The sequence below is a fragment of the Mirounga angustirostris genome, unplaced genomic scaffold (genome assembly GCF_029215605.1).
Source record: "Mirounga angustirostris isolate CCGP_5_RB_7025 unplaced genomic scaffold, mMirAng1.0.hap1 SCAF_9, whole genome shotgun sequence".
NCBI classification, from domain to species: domain Eukaryota; kingdom Metazoa; phylum Chordata; class Mammalia; order Carnivora; family Phocidae; genus Mirounga; species Mirounga angustirostris.
The window spans coordinates 120,093,516-120,114,185 of NW_026991717.1; the positions used below are offsets into that span (position 1 = coordinate 120,093,516).

At 44.5% G+C, this 20,670-nt stretch overlaps 1 protein-coding gene across 12 annotated transcripts in view; it reads left to right on the forward strand.

Moving 5' to 3' along the window:
- The first annotated feature begins 2,222 nt into the window (after window positions 1-2,222).
- The window catches only part of ADCK1 (aarF domain containing kinase 1), a 144,767-nt gene continuing 126,319 nt past the window's right edge, over window positions 2,223-20,670 (forward strand). For 2 of the 12 annotated variants that reach the window (XM_064571422.1, XM_064571423.1), the window contains exons 1-3: window positions 2,223-2,571; window positions 11,993-12,138; window positions 14,637-14,720. In XM_064571422.1, the coding sequence (XP_064427492.1) occupies window positions 12,004-12,138; window positions 14,637-14,720 (219 nt within the window). In that variant the 5' untranslated portion in view covers window positions 2,223-2,571; window positions 11,993-12,003. Of the gene's footprint in view, window positions 2,572-2,671; window positions 2,850-2,885; window positions 3,136-11,992; window positions 12,139-14,636; window positions 14,721-20,670 lie in introns of those variants that run through there. The other 10 variants (XR_010405286.1, XM_064571424.1, XM_054513821.2 and 7 more) reach the window with 9 other exon arrangements.

The following is a 20,670-nucleotide window of genomic DNA, read 5'->3' on the forward strand; positions in this document are numbered from 1 at the left end:
TGCCCATTAAAATCACTGAGGGAGCTTTCTAAGGACTATGGAGGTCCAGATCCCAGACTAGACTCTAAAGTCAGAATTTCTGGGGCTTGTTTATTTTTTATTTATTTATTTATTTTTATTTTTTTATTTTTTTAAAGATTTTATTTATTTATTTGAGAGAGAGAATGAGATAGAGAGAGAGCATGAGAGGGGGGAGGGTCAGAGGGAGAAGCAGACTCCCTGCCGAGCAGAGAGCCCGATGCGGGACTCGATCCAGGCACTCCAGGATCATGACCTGAGCCGAAGGCAGTCGCTTAACCAACTGAGCCACCCAGGCGCCCTCTGGGGCTTGTTTATAAGCGCCTCATTTGCCTATCTGCGTTGGAGCCTCCCACATTTATTTTTTGATTTTTTTCTATCTGCTGCTGTCTCTTCATTTGTTCCCTTTGGGTTTTATGACTTTTTTTTTTATTCCTTTCCTGTCCTTTTCATGGGATTTTAGGAAGGAGTGGATTTAAATGAGTGTACTCGACATACCATGTTGAACTTGAAGGGTTAAAAATTAAAATTTAAGAAGTGTTTAAATGATTAAATTTTAATTATAAAAGTTATACACACATTCATTGTAAAAAAAATTCAAATATTATAAAAGGGCACAGGGTATAAACTGAAAGTTCTCTAACCACCCCTTCCCCTATTTCCATTCCGCAGGGTAACTGCTAGCTTGCTAGTAACATTTTCATAGTTAAACTTAGGGTGCAATTAGAGTAACCATATTAAGTTTTTAATATATTTGTTCTGTCTTCTCTCTGGTTTTAAACTTCCCATTTTAATTTAAATATCCTTTATGTCTTTTACTGCATCTTTATGCTTTTTTATATGATTTTTTGTTGTTGTTGTTGCGAACAACCATCTCCATGGGAGCCCCTATTCAACCTTTAATGCCCAGCCTCCAAGTCAGTTCTTAGTTTATGGAGCATTTCAGAATCTCCTGGGCAAAATTACTGTTCCCTTCTTTGTGTTCCTATACCTCTTTGTTCATACCTCCAGCTCACACTTCTCACACTGCTTGAAAATTATTTATGTTCCTATCTTAGCACGTATACACCATAAACTTGAGACAGTGGCAGGGGAGGGGGGCTGTATTAGGCAATTCTACACCACTGCTGTCTCTGTGCATCAATTGTCTTAGTCTGTGGCGTGTCTTTTTATGCCCTTCAATGAAGAGAAGTTGTTGAATTTAATGCAGTCCAAATGTATCAAAGTTTTGTATATAGTTTGTACTTGTGTCATTTAATAAACCTTACCCTGAGATCACAGGATGTTTTCCCTTATTTTCTTTTAAAATTTCTGATTTTGTTTTTTCCCTTGAAAGTCTTTAATCTACCTGGAATTAGTTTTTGTCTGGGGGGTGAATGAGGGATCCAACAGATAACTAGTTGCTGCAGCTCATATACTGAATGATGTGTCTTTCCCCATTGATCTATAATGCCAGCTCAGTCATATATCAAGATCCCACATATGCCTGGATCTGTTTCTGGGTTCTCTAAGCTGATTTCTTTCCCCCCTTCTGCCTATCCTTATACTAATACCAAATGGCCTTAAGTCTTACAGCATTATAATAAATATTGATGTACGAAAGGCCAAGTCTTTGAAACACGTTAGTTACTCCCTTCAGGAGTGTTTTGGCAATGCTTTACATTTTGTTTTTGCATATAAATTTTATTTTATTTTATCTTTTAAAGATTTTATTTATTTTTTAACAGAGAGAGAGACAGCGAGAGAGGGAACACAAGCAGGGAGAGTGGGAGAGGGAAAAGCAGGCATCCCACCGAGCAGGGAGCCCGATGTGAGACTTGATCCCAGGAAACTGGGATCATGACCTGAGCCGAAGGCAGACGCTTAACGACTGAGCCACCCAGGCGCCCTTTGCATATAAATTTTAGATTAGCTTGTGACAGTCCAGAAAAAATCCTGTTGGAAATTTGATTGCAATTGTATTGAATTGATAGATGAATTTCCCCCAACTCTGTTCCCTCAAGAAGTACCTCAAGAGATATTTGTGAAATGAGTGAACGTCTGATGAATGTCTCTAAAGTACATCTTATAAACATGCGAAACAGATCAATGAATGAACGAATGGGGGCCAGAGATAACTAAGATTAATCAGCACATTCTCACCATTCGGCAACTGTCAGTAAATGTATTTCTCGCTTACTTGTTCTAATACCTTATTTAAAATACACAAACCGACAACTTCATCCTCCACTGAACACGAATCCATGCCTCCTTCGGAAAGACTATTGAAAACAAATTTCAGGACTCTGTCCGCAGCCGGGCAAAGAAACAAGGCTATCTGACAGGTAAGGTGTCTCGACCTCTCTGACTCAGATGGAGAGGTCCAGGGGGAGCGCGGGCTCCGCGGCTCTAGTGCCCGCGGCTTAGGGAACCACGGACTACAAGTCCCGCCAGGCCGCGCGGCGCCTCCGCTTCATTAGGCGCAATCAGTGGGTGGCGGAAAGCAAAGTCCCTGCGAACCCCGTCACCCGCGTGCGGTGTGGAACCTGGCGCCACGTCCCTGCGTCCCTTGCGGTGAGTAGGGCAGGCGCGCCGGGGCCGCACCGCGTGTGGAGCGCGGGGGAGGCGGTGTAGACGCGCCGGGCGCCGGCCTCCGCTCAGGCCGTGGGGAGGGAACCCCCGGCCTGTGACCTTGTCACCGGGGCCCGTGCGTGGCCACGTGACCCGCAGGGCCCCGCCCCCTCTGCGGAGACTCTCCAGCCCGGCTCAGCAGTGGGCGGAAGCGCGGACTGGCTGCTCGCGTGGCGCGGTCTCGCGCGTAGGAAGGGCTGGAGCTGGACCATGGGCATCAGGTGGCTCACCCAGGCGACTTCTCCCTAGGCGGTCTACGGGCTCCGAGGCGCGGGCGGCGGGGGGCTGGGCGTGGTCTGGACGAGAGCAGGGGGCGCAGACGAAACCCCTACGCTCCGCCTGGACTCGCGGCGTGCCGCAAGAGCGCTCCGGATCTCCCGCACCTTGCCGGGCCCTGCACTTCCAGTTCTCCCTAAAAACGTGCAGAGGACAGCTGTGTATGGAGAGCAACCTATGGGAGACAGCACAGCTCTGTCCCCAGGTTAAGTGGCGTTTACTTCCCACTAGGTAGGAAGTCAAGCAATTCAAGTATTTATTGATCCCGTCCATGATAATTGGCACTTAGTGTGTGCTCAAGAGATATTTGCCGAGTTGAAAGTGAATTAGACTTCTCTGTGCCTTTTTCTTTAAGCGTTTTCTTATTGCACAGCTTCTCAAACTGCATTAGAATCACCTGGAGGGCTTGTTAGCATACGGAATGCTGGACCCCATCCTCAAAGTTTATGATTCACCAGCTCTGGGGTGGGGAGCAAGAATTTGCATTTCTAACATGCTCCTGGGAGAGAGAGAAATGCTGTCCGGAACATATTTTGAGTACTATTGCTTTATAGGAAAAAAGTCCTGTGAACTTAAAGCACCAGCTCTTTTTTCACACCGGGTTATGGGCCTTTGTGTTCTTGTTTGCCAGTTTAACTTTTTGTAGTGATGGTAAACATGTGCATATTACTGTGTACACTTGGCTATTTCTCAACAGCCCTCACAGATGTAAGATTTGACCTCTGCTGGGAGAGCTTGCATTTTATTCCTTCCTGATATATACATTTTCTTGTCAGACAGGGGACCTATAAGATAAAAATAGTGCTTGGTTCTGGCATCCATTCCCCCACTCCCTGCTCAATCCCCTGGCCCCCAACTCACTCACTAAATTTCCTGGGTTTAGATTTTTGTGTCAGGGATTCCAGTGACCCATCTCTTACCTGCCACGTGCTCTTTGTGTTTGGTTTTCCACTGTTTGCCCTGAGTCCCCACTTTCCCAGGATGAAGTGAATGGAGAATTTCTATTCCTTGTCTGGGTGAGATTTATTTTCTCTGTCTGCTCTGGGACCTTGGCATCAGCCAGGGATTCCTTTATTTAATCAATATTGATTCAGCCGCCTCCTGGGCGTCGAACCCTAGGAAAGGGAGTTTGATTACATTTGGACAGCATCATTGGTGGTAGGGCAGGTTAGAAACCTGATCAGGCCAACTATATGGTCCCTGGGCATTGACTCTGCATCTTTCCAGACTTGAGACACGATGGTATCAACTACCTTGTTTGCTTTTTAACCACATCACAAAACATTTTCAGGTTTCCCTGAAAACCTGATCACTCTTATTGGGTCTTTTCCAGTCTTAGGAGCGGAGCAGACCAGAAGAAATAATGCTCAATTTCTCTAAGAGCCTATTTAGGAAATGGGAGGAGGCTGTGGACACTTATGGGATTGATGGAATTAGAGCCCAAATTGCCTTTCCTCTGGCCATTCTCACCTGTGCACCAAGCAGGGAAAGGTGATTCCATGCATCTTGTCCTGGGATGTGGCATGGGGAGGGGGCTGCGGATGGGTGGTAACTGATAGGCGTAGCCACTTATTGGCCCACCACAAACAGTAAGTGCTTGGTTCCCCATTTAGTTATGTCCAGGGGATGGACGTTTCATTTGACCATCAACTACCCATTTGTAGGACTTTCCACACTTGCATTTCGCCTCGTTTCATCACCCGCTGGGGTGTTCCCTTATGGTCCAGCAAGATGGATTCCATTCTTCTCATGGATCTGACAATAACACAGCCCTCCTAAATGTTTCCTAGACTAGAATGGGTTGTTTCTGATGAGGTGCTTTGGTTGATACTCTGCCATGTTGATTTCCAGGGCTCCAGGCAGTGTCTTCTACATGCCGCCATTGTTTGGGCCTGATAGAGGGTCAGAAATCAAAGTCGCTGTGCACAGTGACTGACATGGTTACCCGTGAACAGTGGTAAGAACAGTGGTGAACAAGTCCGCTCTGCAAGTCCGTGAAGGAGGTCATGTGCTATAGACAGGCTCAAGCTCTAATGCTGCCATTTACTAGCTGAGTCACCTGGGAAGAATCTCTCACCCCCTCTGCTCCTTCCTTTTCTTATATATGCCTGCGGATGATAATAATATCTGTCTCATCTTCCTGGGTTGTGTGGAGATTCTAAGGAGATAATGAGTGCAAAGGCTTTGTAAAGGTTAGTTGTTGCTAATATTGTTATCTGACGTTTAGGTTTTAGGGTCTTGGTGTCCTTAAGCTCCCTTCCCCTCCCCAAAAGTGTGTGTGCTTCTGTGAGAGGTAACTCAGGTGAAAGTCAGACAAGTAAACAGAACAGGGCAGGTGATTCATTAACAAAGGGTTTAATAATGAAAGGTGTTTTTCATCGACAGACATATTTCACGGCTGACAGGGTCTTTTAAAATACCCCGAGGGAAGCGACTCATTTGCATGTTAAAGACTCACTGACACCTTATGGAAAACCCCAGCTCCAATCTATTTAGACATACTTTGGCTCCTATATCATCTATTTTATGTTTTTCAATTTCCACCTTTTTTATTACTGAGGACATTTGCATGAAAACCGGGTCTTGGGAATTGTGTCCGCTTGGCTGAGGCTTCCCCTCCCAGGGGAAGTGATCTCAAGACTAGGGGTGGCCTCCTTGCCCACAGGGACAGGCCTGGAGGATGGTGCATGAGGAAGATGGGATTTAAAAGAGGCAAGAGCTAGGAGGTGGTGCTGGGGGTGCCTGGGGGAGGATGGCATCCAGTTGACAGCCCTGGGGTGATTCTTACCTGGGGACCTGTGTTGTTACTGATTCAGCGCAGGCCTCATGGGGCACAGTTTCTCCCTTGATTTATTCAGTAAACGCTTTTGGGGCTCCTACTATGCTAAGGCGGGTTTGGCAAACTATAGCCACTGGGCCACTTCTGGCCACACCCATCACTTTATATATTGTCTAGGCCTGCCCTATGTAGGCCAATGCCTTGGGTTTTCATCTGAGTGAGGTGGGAGCCATTAGAGAGTTGAGAGCAGGGAAATACATAATTGGGCTGAAGTTTCCATGTTGAGAATAGATGGGGGGAAAAATTCACTCTTTTACTCATTCAATCATGTATTTGTTAGCAGACTTATTAATTAGTTATGTAATATGTTAACAAATTCTGCCCTTTGCATGTAGTAGAAGAGGCAGATACAGGACCAGATCCTTAGAGAAAAAAGCAGTGCATAATAAGACCAGATAGGAAGGAGCAACTCATTCTAAGTGGTTGGCTCACAGAAGGCTTCAGAGAGGGATGGGGTGGGGGGTTTGAGTGTGGAGAGGTATTTGGGAGATGAAGCTGGCAAGTTTGGGTTGGGATGAGTAGGGTGGGTCTTGAATGACTTGCTAGAGAATTTGGACATTTTCGTCAGTGGAGGGGATGTGGGATAATATGTGTGCACGTGAAGGTTGGGGTGATAATGACCTGGGTGGAGAGTCAAAGTCGGATGGGATGTGGGGAAATGGGTTTGGAATGGGGAACGGCTGGGCAGTTCAGGCAAGACAGGATGGCCTTCCTCCCCTGCTTTATTAATTGTACAAGGTTTTGCCAAATCCTGGTCTCCCAGGTGCTAAGAGTTCTTCTATATCAGCTCGTCAGTGTTTCTGGGAAGAAGAAATGAAGTTTAAAATAACAGTAAGGAAAAGAGGTCTTATTTGCTGAATATGTTAGGCATTATGTTAAAGCAGCATCTCATTTAACACCGTGACCCTAGGACTGAGGTACTGTCAAGAACTCCCTTTTGTAGGTAATTACATGGGAGGCTCCAAGAGGTTGTGACTTGCTCAAGGTCACACAGCTGGTGAGCATTAGAGCAGGATTCTTCCTGGCTCCAGAGGCTGAGGTCCTGGCCACCAGTGGCTCCATATGACCTTATTAATGTGGGCTTCTCTGAAGGCCCCACAGGGAAGGTCCTTGGATCACCTCTCATGGACTTTCTTGCACCGATGATTTTTTTTTTTTTTAAGATTTTATTTATTTATTTGACAGAGAGAGACACAGCGAGAGAGGGAACACAAGCAGGGGGAGTGGGAGAGGGAGAAGCAGGCTTCCTGCCGAGCGGGGAGCCCGATGTGGGGCTCGATGTGGGGCTCGATCCCAGGACCCTGGGATCATGACCTGAACTGAAGGCAGATGCTTAACGACTGAGCCACCCAGGCGCCCCTGCACTGATGATCTTGGAGAAGGAAGATGTATAAGGAGCTGAGGGCACGCAGCCCAATGTAAGGCCTGCTTCCAGGTCCAGTTGGGAACCCTCTGTCTTGGTGGGACAAGGTGGAAGGTGAACCGAGCATGCTGCCCTTTTTGATAGAAAACACTATGGCTGAGGGTATAGAGAGCAAAGTGAAAAGATAGGGTTAGGTGGGGGCCTGCCAGGATGTTAGAAGTGAGGCCTGCAGAAGTCCTCCAGAAGTTGACAGGCAAGGGAGGAAATAAGGTCCTTTACCAAAGCATGGCATTGGGAGAGGAAATAATTAATAGCAGTCATAATAATAATTATAATAATAAGAGATGAGTGGTGGTGGTAATAGCAGTTGCTACTGTGTTCTTACTGTGTAGGTGGCACCTAGCCATACATTTTGCATGATTTCCTCGTCCCTCACCACCCCATCTAGTAGACACTGCTGTCATCATCCCCATTTTATAGACAAGGTCACAAGAGTCAGAGAGAGTTAGTAATTTGCCTGCTTACCCAGTTGGTAAGTGAGTAGAGGGGCTCAAACCCAGGCCTGCTGGAGTGTATGTTCTCAACCACCATGTCTTTTGTCTGGAAGGAACTCTTGGCTTATTAAAATGTTGGCAGGAAAAAAAAAAAAAGCTGGCAGAATGATGTGGGGATAGGGGGGTTTTCATAAATAAAGAGAATACTAAAAAAAAAGAATATAAAGTCCATTCTACAAAGCAGGATTTTAATTTCTTTTTATTTACAAACCCCTTTCTTGCAGAGTTAGGAACTAAACCCAGGAGCTGGGCCAGAGCATTTGTGTTTAGGGGAACAAATGAGTTTCTTACATTATTTCTTTAAAAATAATTGCAGTCACTCTTGAGGGGCAATCACAGATACCTGGGGTTGGGAGTAGGTATGATAAAACTGGAAGGCTTGTTTTTTGGGCATGGTTTCACTGATGGATTTGAACACATTCAGCCTCTTTAGTAAAAAGTAAATATTTAGAAGAATGGTTCTCAAACGTTAGCTTGCATAAAAATCACCCATTATGTTATCAGAATGCAGGTCCCTGAGTCCCACCCCCCAAGTTGGTAATTCAGTGGGCCAACAGGTAGACCTCAGAATCTATAATTTTTGTGTGTTTTTTAAAAAAAATTTAAATGGAGGTATATTGACATATATTAGTTTCAGGAATACAATGTAGTGGCTCAATTTCTGTATACATTGCTAAATTTAACTACAGTAAGTCTAATCTCCCTCACCACACATAGTTACAAATTTTTTTTCTTGTGATGAGAACTTTTAGGATTTACTTTTAGTAACTTTCAAATATTTAATAAAATATTATTAATTATAATCCATGCCATACATTACTTCTCCATGACTTATTTATTTTATAACTAGAAGTTTGTACCTATTGGTCCCCTTCACCCATTTTGCCCACCCCCACCAATCTGTTCTTTGTATCTGTGAGTTTGTTTTTTGTTTTTGTTTGTTTTTTAGGTTCCACATACAAGTGCGATCATATGGTATTTGTCTTTCTCTCTCTGACTTACTTCATTCAGCATAATACCCTCCAGGTCCAATCCATGGTGTCACAAATGGCAAGATTTCACTCTTTTTTATGGCTGAATTGTATTCCATTATATTCACCTATGTATCACATTTTCTTTATCCATTCATCCATTGATGGACATTTAGGTTGTTTCCATATCTTGGTTATTGTAAATAATGTTGCAGTGAACATGTGAATGCATATATCTTTTTGAGTTAGTGTTTTTGTTTTCTTTGGATAAATACCCAGAAGTGGAATTGTTGGATCATATGGTAGTCCTATTTTTAAGTTTTTGAGGACCCTCCATACTGTTTTCCTGAGTGGCTGCACCAATTTACATTCCTGTCAACAGTTCACAAGGCTTCCCTTTTTTTCATATCCTTGCCAACACTGGTTATTTCTTGTCTTTTTGATACGAGCCATTCTAGCAGGTGTGAAGTGATATCTCATTATAGTTTAAATTTGCATTTCCCTGAGGGGTACTGATGTTGAGCATCTTTTGGTGTTCCTGTTGCCCATTTATATGCCTTTCCTGGAAAATGTTTATTCAGATCTTCTGCCCATATTTTAATATATTTTTTTAAAACTATTGTGTTGTGTGAGTTCTTTATATATCTTGGATACTAACCCCTTATCAGATGTATGATTTAGAAATATTTTTTCCCATCTAGTAGTTTGCCTTTTCATTTTATTGATGGTTTCCTTTGCTCTGTGGGAACTTTTTAGTTTAACGTAGTCCCATTTGTTTATTTTTGCTTTTGTTGCTTTCACTGTTGGTGTCATATTCAAAAAGTCATTGCCGAGACCTATGTCAAGGAGATTACTGCCTATGTTTTCTTCTAGGAGTTTTATGTTTTCAAATCTTATGTTCAAGTCTTTAACCCATTTTGAGTTAGTTTTTGTGTATGATATGAGATAAGGGTCTAGTTTCATTCTCTTGCATGTAGTCATCTGGTTTTCCCAACACCATTTATTGAAAAGACTGTTCTTTCCCCATTGTATATTCTTGGCCTCTTTGTTGTAAATTAATTGCCCATATGTGCATGGGTTTATTTCTGGACTCTGTTGGGTTTCATTGATGTATGTGTCTATTTTTATGCCACTGCCATACTGTTTTGATTACTACAGTTTTGTAATATAGTAATATAATCAGAGACCATGATACTTGCAGCTTTGTTCTTCTTCCTCAAGATTGCTTTGACTATTCTGGGTCTTTTGTGGTTACATACAAATTTTAGGATAGTTTGTTCTAGTTCTGTGAAAAATGCCATTGGAATTTTGATAGGGATTCCATTGAATCTGTAGACTGCTTTGGGTAATATGGAAATTTTAACAATATTCTTCCTATCTGTGAACACAGAATATCTTTCTGTTTATTAGTGTCTTTAATTTTTTCATTAATGTCTCATAATTTTCAGTAGGTCTTTCACCTCCTTGGTTAAATTTATTCTTAGGTATTTTATTTTCGATGCAATTATAAATGGGATTGTTTTCTTAATTTCTCCTTCTGATTATTCATTATTAATGTATAGAAACATAACAGATTTTTGTATGCTGATTTTGTATCCTGCAACTTTACTGAATTTGTTTATTCTAACAGTTTTTTGGTGGATTGTTCAGGGCTTTCTGTATATAAATGTCATCTGCAAACAGTGATAGTTTTACTTTTTCCTTCCCAATTTGGATGGCTTTTATTTCTTTTTCTTGCCTATTGCTCTGGCTAGGGCTTCCAGTACTATGTTGAATAAAAGAGGTGAGAGTAGACATCCTTGTCCTATTCCTGATGTTAGAGGAAACCTTTCAGCAGTGAGTATGCTGTTAGCTGTGGGCTTGTCATATATGGTCTTTATTATGTTGAGGTATGTTCCCCTATACCTACTTTGTTGAGAGTTTTCAATCATAAATGGGTATGGAATTTTGTCAAATGCTTTTTCTACATTTTTTGAGATGATTATGTGATTTTTATCCTTCATTTTGTTAATGTGGTATAAGAAATCTGCATTTTTGAAATGGAAGAAGATAATAAAATTAAATCTAAATGCATAAGTTATATTAAATGCAAACATAAAAATCAAGTATATGTTGTTTAGAGAAATAGTATAAAATTTAAGCTCAAAGTAGAAGAATGGAAAAAAGATGTACCTGTGAATACTTAAAAAAAATCTGTGGCTATACTGTGAGGCATGAGTCCAGATAGATTTTAAAGAAAAAGAAGACAAGGCTGTGTAGCAATAGTTTCCTACAAAGGGGAAACAGAGGCACAGAGCAGGGAAGGGATGGTCACAGACTGAGTCCAGAGCAGAAGCAAACAGGGATGACCTGAATCTTCCTGCTGCGTCTCTACAGGGTTTGCACGTGTGGGTGGCTTGGTGATTCACTTCTCCTGGATGGGACTTTTCCCCTGCTTCCTGCAGCTGTGGTCAAGGATTTTAGTCTGATACGGAGTTCCCAGAAACTGAAGGGGAAACAGCCTATTGGGTACAGTGGCCCCCAAAAGCTCCAACAGTCCGCCTGGTGGATTGAGCTACTATAAGTAGGGTGGGGAAGGGCATCAGGGAGCCTTGAGCCCACTTGATCCCACTGACTGGGAGTGGATCTGGTTAAACAGATTAGCAGGGGGCCATTGAATCCCTAATCGCAAAGTACCCTGCCGGACTGTGGGTGGACAACGTAATAACAGTCATGGTGTGGGCCCTCAGGGAGCCAATGATCTAGACAAGGGGCAGTTTACTCTAACTGAAATAAATATTCTGGAAATCAGCCAGACGTGGAGAGCTTATCTGGATGATTCTGACCAGCTGCCGTTTTTGGCCTGAGCACTTCTGACCTGGGCCCGGAGGGCTAATGACACCTATGTGTGCATGGTGGTAAAGTAATAGTTACAAGTAACGAGGATTAGCATGCTCTGCCACTTTCCCTATCTAAAAGAGCATCTTTGTTGCATGTGTATCATCCTTCCTCTTACCCTCTTTGATTCTCTTCTCTGCACTTAATGCCAGCTGCTATTCTAATATGTCTGTGTGATGCGGATCTGTCGTCCCATCTAGAGTGTATGCACCGCTGGGCAAGGACTTTGCTTTGTCCCCTCTCCCCCCAGTGCCTCGAACGGTACCTGGCACTGTGCAAGGAATAATGACTCTGAGAGTTGACTTGTGCCAGGTACTCCGCTAAGCATTTTATATCCACGATCTCATTTTATTCCAACAACTTTTGCAGTAGGAAAATGACCCGAGGTCATATAATCTATTTAAGTGGCAGAGCCTGAATTTGGGTCCTGGTCCGACTAACTACGGAACTCAACTATTCCTTGTTGTCTCCTTTCCCTCTGCAGGGTCTGGGAACATGGCCAGAAGGGCTCTCAAGCTTGCTTCGTGGACCAGCGCGGCTCTGGCTGCCTCGGGCTTCTACCTCTACAGTAACAAGTACTTGGATCCCAGTGACTTCGGCGCTGTCAGGGTGGGCAGAGCCGTTGCCACGGTAGGTTTTCCTCATCGCCAGGTGGCAGATCGACTGCAGTATTACCTGCAGACGTTCATACATGTCGCAGACGTGGAGATACACGTGTAACACCCTTATGTGTGCAAAGCTTTGCCGGGCGCCCTCCTGTGTCTCTATTTCCATATGGCCCACCTCGGTCCTACTGAACTCCAGCAGGACGGGCTTGCACATGGTCTCTGTTGTGAAACCCTTACATTTTAGATTCTGTATTGTATTTTAGCGACAGACCTGGGCCGGTACTCCTCAGCCAATGCCTATGGAAGGACTCTGCAGCTTTGATGAAATTCTATCAGGAAACCTGGTTTCTCTCCTGTGAGCTAGTGTGCATGGTTCCTGAGGCAGGGCTCATACTCAGAGCAGCAGGGCCTGGGAGGATTTTTGAGGATCCCCTGCAACCACCAAACTAACAGAGGATCTGAGTTAAATATTTCACCATTAGAGGTTTTCTCCCGTGGCCTGGGAGCATCCTTCCTGTGTGATCGTGTCCTCTTCATGCTGCTGAGAGCAACGCTCCCGGACATGCACATATAACTGCCTGATTGGTGGGTAGATTGCCACGTGCCTCAATGCTCTCTTTCCTCCTTTGGCTGCTGCAGGATGAGCCTGTCCTTTCTTTCCCTTGGTGTGGATAGACTCTGATGCACGGTCTGTTTGGGTTGTTGTCTGATTGTTTCCTTAATACTCAGTGTTGTGAAGTCTTCTCCTGAGCTAGTCATAGAACCTAGATGGACAAATAGATAAATAGGCCATGGGATATAAAATGATTGCCGAGTGTTTACCCAGGACCTTTTAGGGGCCCAGCAGTGTCTTACATGCTTTGAGAGGTAGAAATGAACTGTCCCACCTCGACCCAGCTTTGAAGGAGCTTATGATTGAGGAGTGCTCACATGAATGGGTCAAAAAACAATCAATCTAAAGCCACAGATTGGGTCAAGATGTGTGACTCAGGTGACCACTGCTAGGGGACCTCAGATACAGGAGTGAGACCTGTAGGCTAGGAGTCAGGATGAGTGGCCTTGGGGAAGCAGGCTTTGATGGAACCTTAGGGATTTGAATACAGTTGACTCTTGAACTACAAGGGGGTTAGGGTGCCAACATCCATGCAGTCAACTTTGGACTCCCCAAAACCTTCACGACTAATAGCCTACTGTTGACCAGAAGCCTTACAGATAACATGAACAGTTGATTAATACATTGTTTGTATGTCATATGTCTCATATACTGTATTCTTACAATAAAGTAAGCCAGAGAAAAGAAAATGTTATTAAGAAAATCATAAGGGGGGCGCTTAGGTGGCTCAGTTTGTTAAGCATCTCCTTCAGCTCAGGTCATGATCCCAGGGTCCTGGGATTGAGCCCCACATCGGGGAGCCTGTTTCTCCCTCTCCTTCTCCCTGGTATTCTGCCTGCTTGTGCTCTTTCTCTCTGTCAAATAAATAAAAAAAAAAGAAAAAAAGAAAATGATAAGGAAGAGAAAATACATTTACAGTACTGTACAAAAAACAAAAAGAAAACCAAACCCATGTGTAAGTGGACCTGCACAGTTCAAATCCGTGTTGTTCAAGGGCCATCTGTAGCTGGAGGTGAGGGAGGAAGGTATTTACCAGTGCTTTATAAACCAGTCACTAGGCTGTGCCTTCTTTAAAGGTCAGGGCTCTGGTCTTAATTGGCCTTGTGCATTATTCAGTGACCAGCTCTTGTTTGTGGTTGGTGTTTAACACATTTATGTCGAATGGAGTAAAGCTTTGGGGGTGTAGGCAAAGGAATAGACTTCTCTGGGTATTAGCCTTGGAAGCCCCTTAGCTTCTAGCAGCTTCAGTGGCTCAGTTCTAAAAAGGAAGGTTTGGCCTGGGTAATCCTCCAGCTTCCTCCATGTCTGAGATATCTGGAAGCCTGTAATTTTCTGATTCACCAAGGATATGGGGACTTCTCCTGGACTTTTGGGCAAGGGACCCAGAATCAAAACTCAGGCTATCTGAGCAACATAAATATAAAATGATGTTTATTTATGATAATAAGTTTATCCAACAGCATTCATTCAACTAGTCTTTACTGAGCATTTACCTATGTGCCTGTCATAGTAAAAAGGTGCTGGGCGTACAGTGATGAACAGGAAGGACAGGCCTCTGTGTATACAGAGCTGAAATTCTAGCAAAGAGAAGATAGTCCACATACAAGGAAACAAGTGAGCAAGGGAATTTTGGGTATGATAATGTTGTTATGATAAATAATTGAGAGTTGCTGGTGGGTGGGGCAACCTTAGATGGGGGCTCTCTGCAAAGGTGGCATTTGTGCAGAGCCCTGATTGACAGGAAGAAGTTAGCCAGGCTAAGATCTGGGGGACAGAGCATCTTAGGGGAGGTGTTGTCTACTTCTCTAGACATACGGCTTGTGTCAGGGGCCTGCAGCTGCAGGGCGGGGGCCGAGGAGCAATATTTGATGCCCAGGTGCTGAGCCTTTCTTTTCCTTGGTTCACAGACAGCTGTCATCAGTTATGACTATCTCACGTCCCTGAGGAGTGTCCCCTATGGTTCAGAGGAGTACTTGCAGCTTCGATCCAAGGTAAGGAGCCCAGGGGGCCCATCTGAGCCAGGCCAGGACTAGGTAAGTCCTGAAGTAGCTGCAAAGCCAGCAAGCTTCCTGCATGCAGCTGGAGGTGGGCAGGGGGCTGTGTGGGGATTGAGGCTGGGGGCTTGGGAGCAAGGAGGGGAGGGCCTTCTCCTCATTGGAGGTGTTTTTGTGCTGATGGGCTAGGCTGCCGGGCCAACGTCAAGCTGGATCCCATGGTACTGAGGTTATTAATCTACAAGGCACTGTCGGGGAGGCTGGTGTGTGTTTCTGGGGGAGCACAAGATGTCTGGGATGACTCAGGAGGGATGAAGGCTCTGTTCCTGAGATAACTCAGTTGGCTTCCGAAGTGCTTTGTCAGGCAAAACCCAATTGAAAGAGGTTAATTGCTTTCCTGTCCTCTCAAGGCTATACTGGGGCTTCTTGCTAGGCTGCTGAGTGGAGCTTCGACCTCACACCCTCTTTCCTTACTTGCGATAGGTCAGTTGATTTTGATGCTACAACTAGATGAGGTGGGGCATCAAGCAAGAGGGTTGTTTTTTTTTTTTTTTGGTTGTAAGTTGAGTTTGGGGTCAAATGTAGATACTTTTGTTTCCTCCAGAGAGAGGTTTGTGATAGATCTGTATGTCTTTGCTCAGCCTGGAATGCCCTTGGCCCCTTAGAAAATTTCTAGTCATCCTTCTGGCCTCAGCTCAAATACCTCTCCTCCATGATGCTTTCCTTCTCACTCATTCTTGGTGGATGGGGTAATTAATTTTAAAATTTTTATTTAAACTTCTCATTATAGAAATTTCAACCATTATAAGAGAGAATGGTATAATGAACCCTTATGGAACTGGATGACAGTTCGACAGACATTATCAACATTTTGTCAGTCTTGTATCATCTACTTACCCCTTTATTCATTCATTCATTCATTCACTTTTAATTCATTTATTTTTGCTCAAATATTTAAAAGCAAATCTCAGGCATTGTATCATTTCATCTGTAAATACTTCAGTCTGTATCTCTAATAGATAAGTACCTTAAAAAAACTTCAATACCGTAATCATAACTAACAAAATTAACAGTATTTCCTTAATAACTTCTAATGGCTAGTTTATACTCAAATATCCCTGGTCCCAAAAATGTTTTTTTAAAGTTGGTGCATTACAGTCTGGGTTCAAACGAGGTGCATATATTGCATTAGGAAACATCAACCAAAATCTTCTCAAATCTGTAATATTTCCCTTCCATCCTTTTTTTGAGCTATTTGCTTGTTGAAGAAAGCAGATCATTTACCCTGTAGAACTAGGCCGATTGCATCCTTAAAGCATCGTTTAATGGGAAATAGATTCACATGGCATGCAATTCAGACTATGTAACATTTGAACATCCAAAATGATCCTCCTCTCCCTGTTCCTCAGGTACCCAGTTTTTCTGCCTGGAAGTGATCATCATGTTCTATGTATCCTTCCAGAGATATCTTCCTATTTGAATTTTTTTTTTTTTAAAGATTTTATTTATTTATTTCAGAGAGAGAGAATGAGAGACAGAGAGCATGAGGGGGGGAAGGTCAGAGGGAGAAGCAGACTCCCCGCCGAGCAGGGAGCCCGATGTGGGACTCGATCCCGGGACTCCAGGATCATGACCTGAGCCGAAGGCAGTCGCTTAACCAACTGAGCCACCCAGGCGCCCACTTCCTATTTGAATTTAATCACTCTGTCTTCTTTATTCCTTACAGATGATAACTGGTTACATGTCTTTCTCTCACTTTAGCCTATAGATTCTTTTAGATCAGGGATTGGGTCATCTTTTTTGTATTTTCTACCTCTAGTGATGATGCCTAGGACTGAGTTGACTTAATGTCTGTTTCAGGCTACACCCTGCTAGCTCCTTCCTTGGGAGGGGACCTGGAAAGGGCGCAGGGTTTGTATGTGGAAGACCTGAATTTGTGCTCTGTCTTCGGGATGGTCATTTAGCCTTTGGAGCTGCCATTTTCCTGTCTGTAGACCACAGTTGGCCTTGCCACATATTGAGGATCTGAGACAGTGTGTTGTGAAGTGTAAATGTGAAGCAGGTATCAAAAGTCAGTCAGATGTTGGGGCGCCTGGGTGGCTCAGTCGGTTAAGTGTCTGCCTTCAGCTCAGGTCATGATCCCAGGGCCTTGGGATGGAGCCCCATGTCAGGCTCCCCACTTAGTGGGAGGCCTGATTCTCCCTCTCCCTCTGCCTGCTACTCCCCCTGCTTGTACTCTCTCTCTGTCAAATAAATAAATAAAATCTTTAAAAACAAAACCAGTCAGATGTCTACCAGGAAGGGTGCTCCCTGAGGACAGACCCTTGTCTCCATGTGTGCAGCATCTAGGGCAGTACCCAGGACACAGTTGGTCCTGAGTAAAGGTTTTTTGAGCAAATGAATGAATGAAATGTTAGTTTGTGTCAGAAGATCTCAAAGCCCCGGGCTCTGAGACTTGGTGCCCACCCGCTGCTGTTCCCCGCCCCTCTTTCTCCATCTAACCAGGGCTGTGGGCCTTAGAGCCGACCAGAGCGACATTCTGCACAGAGGTGCAGGCCGGGCCACGGGGGGCAAGCTCCCTGCAGAGCACACAGGGGATGGGTGACGTGCCCACAGTGGCCCTCACGGGTAAGTCATCTGAAAGGCAATGGGGCCACAGCCCCCGGGGAAGCTGACGGCTTTGGGGGATGCAGGAAGGGAAGTGCAGCCTGGTATTTGACAGGAGGGTAGCACGCAGTAGCTGGCACAGGTAACAGGCGTGGAGGCTGGTCCCTGGGAGTTGTGCCTGGGAAGGGGAGCTGGCTGGCACTGAAGAGCAGGAGTAAATACGGCAGGAGTATGTTCTTCAGTTGGAACACTTATCTGTTCTTGTCTTCATGACTGATAAAGGAATGAGTGAAGGGTAAAACATAATTATCTCACCTGTCAAGCCAGCGTCCCCAGGTCCCGGAGTATGCTAGAGCAAGAGACAGTGACTTAGAGAAGTACTTTCAAGGTTGGTGCTCGGCCAGCTGGTATCTCAGTGACTCAACTCCATCCACATCAGGAGGAGGCGGGAACCAAAGCGAAGGAGTGTTTTCTAGGGGCTCAGTGGCACTTTGCTGGGCAGCTGAGGGGGTGGGGTGAGGCCCCAGTGCTTTGAAGAACCAGGCTCCTCGTGTCCAGGATGCTTATAACTGGAGGCGACAGGTGTGGACCAGCCTGTGCACAAGGCAGAAAGAAGTCATGGCTGGTACAGACGTCCGGGAGGCAGGGCTGAGTTGATTCTGACTGAGGGGTTCTGGTATTGTGGACATATGTTAATTTTTCAGCTCAAGAGCCATTCACATTTTGGGGAGTAACATCTAAAACTTCCTTTGGGGAGGCACCGATATCTCATGTACTCACCCTGAGGTTTGAGTGAGGCTCACCCCACCCTCAGCTCCAAGAGTGAGCACATGACTTAGGCTATCTGTGGAGTCCATTCCTGTGGCCCTAGAGATTGATTCAGGGATGGGCGCCCGAGCCGGTGTTGGGCAGTGAGCATGAGGTCCAGGACTTTTGGGGGGTGTCCCCCATAGAGCACTGCCTTTTCTGCTGCATTAGCTGCGAGTATAGGGTTTTGACTTAGAGCTGTTGGCAGCCCTCTTGCCACCGTGAGGGGAAGCCTGTCTGTGAACAGAGTCAGTTTTGTAGAGAGAAGTGTCATTTGAGTCCCTAGATCTTGCTGAGCCTGAAGCCAGGTTACCACTGGACTTTCCAGTTACATGTGCCGGGAAATTCTCCTTTTGCTCCAGATGATTTGAGATCAGTTTTCTGTTACTTGCAATCAAATGAATCCTGATACACTGGGGACTCTTAGAGAAGCATGCTGGATCTTGAGGTGTAGTTAAGGTTTTGATACCTCATAGAAGGTCTGGTAATTCAAGGAAAGAAAGGAAATCGAGAAATCCCAAGGCCTAAACAGGGTGAGGAGAGGTTTGCATGGTGCTGAGTAGTATTGTAGCCATTTTGGCCCTTCGGGCTCCTGGTCTACCACCAAGCATCTGTACCCCCCTATCTGTGAAGGGGTGGCAGTGGCCTTTGCCCCAGCTGAATTTGTAGGAACAGAGATGAGCAGCTTTATTTAATTAAATACTGGGGATTATTTAATGCAGCCAGAGAGGAGATCCAGAGGCACAAAGTTTGCCTCAATGGCTCCTTATCATTTTAATGAACAAGTCAATGATTTTCTATTTTCCTTATTTTTGCATTTGTTAATTGGAATTCTGCGAGAAAGAACTGTCCCTTCTCCTTCAGTTGTTTAATTATTTTTATCGGTATGAACTCATGGATGTTTATATTATTCTATGGGTTACAGTCCAAAACATCATTATTTTTATTGTTCAAATTATCCTAATTTTGGCCATTGGGAGCTCCTTCAGGTTGATTCCTGTGTCCTTTTGTATGTCTCCATTCTTTTTTGAGCACTATCTTAACTTTTTTTAAAAAAAGATTTATTTATTCACTTTAGAGGGGGAGAGAGAGAGAGAGAACATGTGTGAGTGAATGAGCGAGTGCACACACAGGAGGAGGGGCCGAGGGAGAGGGAGAGAGAATCCTAAGCAGACTCCATGCTGAGCGTGGAGCCCAATGTGGGGCTGGATCTCACAACCCTGAGATCACAACCTGAACTGAAACTAAGAGTTGGACACTCAACCAACTGCACCACCCAGGCACCCCCACTATCTTAACTTTCTAATCCCCAGGCTCATCTTGTATTTTCCTTGCCCTACCCCTGGAATCAATCACTTCTCCAAGAAGCCTTGGTTCCTTTTATTGGAGGATGGTATTTAGAAACCAAGATGTTGGTGTTAGATGTACATATTGCTACTGGAGTGCCATTGTTTCTAGGCCCTCCCAGAAGACAGAGCTAGGAAATATATGTGTGTATACTCATGCATACACACACCTATCTATTAAAAAACCATGAGTTCATACTGATATCTCCTATTCCAGTCTAACGTCACAGAATTTTAGCTCTCTCCCATTCCTTATGCATAACTTATTTCTCTGACAGTGAGAAACCTGCCTCTCATTATCTACAATATATTTACTTGCTTGTTCAACTAGTATACCCTAAAATGGTCAAGACCCTTGAGGCATATGGGAGCAGAGAAAGAGGCCCAATCTGGGTGAGATTGAATGAGTTAAGGAGGTATTTGAGCTGGGTTTGGAAAGGTGGGTAGGATTGAAACATGTAACACTGGGAACAGGTGATTTTTATTGAGGTTGATGGGTAAAATTTTGGGGATTGTCTGTAAGAGACGGATTAGTTCAGTGTTACTGGGAACTAGGATATGGGTGTGCAAAGGGGCATACTGGCAAAGAGAATTAGAGCTAGGTCACAGAGGGACAAGAGGCCAAGGTTTATACCAGAGGTAGTAGGGAGCTATGGCAAGTTCTTGGGTAAAATTTTGTTAAGCCTTCAGTGAATGAGAATGCTTAAAGTCATCAGTCACTGAATATTTTTTGAGCTTCTACGCTATCAGATGATGAGTAGAAGTGAGAGACAGAGAATGAGAGAGAGAGAGAGAAAGTATGTGTGTGTCTAGGGAGGGAGAGAGACAGATCACAGGTGCCTTTTCCTTTCTTAATCAGAGTCCAAATATAGGAGGGGACCTCAACTGCTGCTGTGACTGGGAAACTTTTGAGTTGAATCCAATTTCTTGTTTCCAAGTAGGTCGCTGGACTCCTGTGGTGTTGGATGCATCAGGTCAGCAATATGGGTGTGCATCATATTAGTTACACTAGTACTTACTACTTGGGCTTTAAGAGGTAATGATTAATACTTTTTCCTCCTTGTCTGAGAAGCAGAACCAAGGAGATGCAGGTGTCTGCCAGGAAGAGCAGCTTTATTACTGGTAAATGCTGGGCGGGAGCATGTGTCTTGGGTCTGTGAGCCAGTGGGCTTGTACTTCACTCCTGA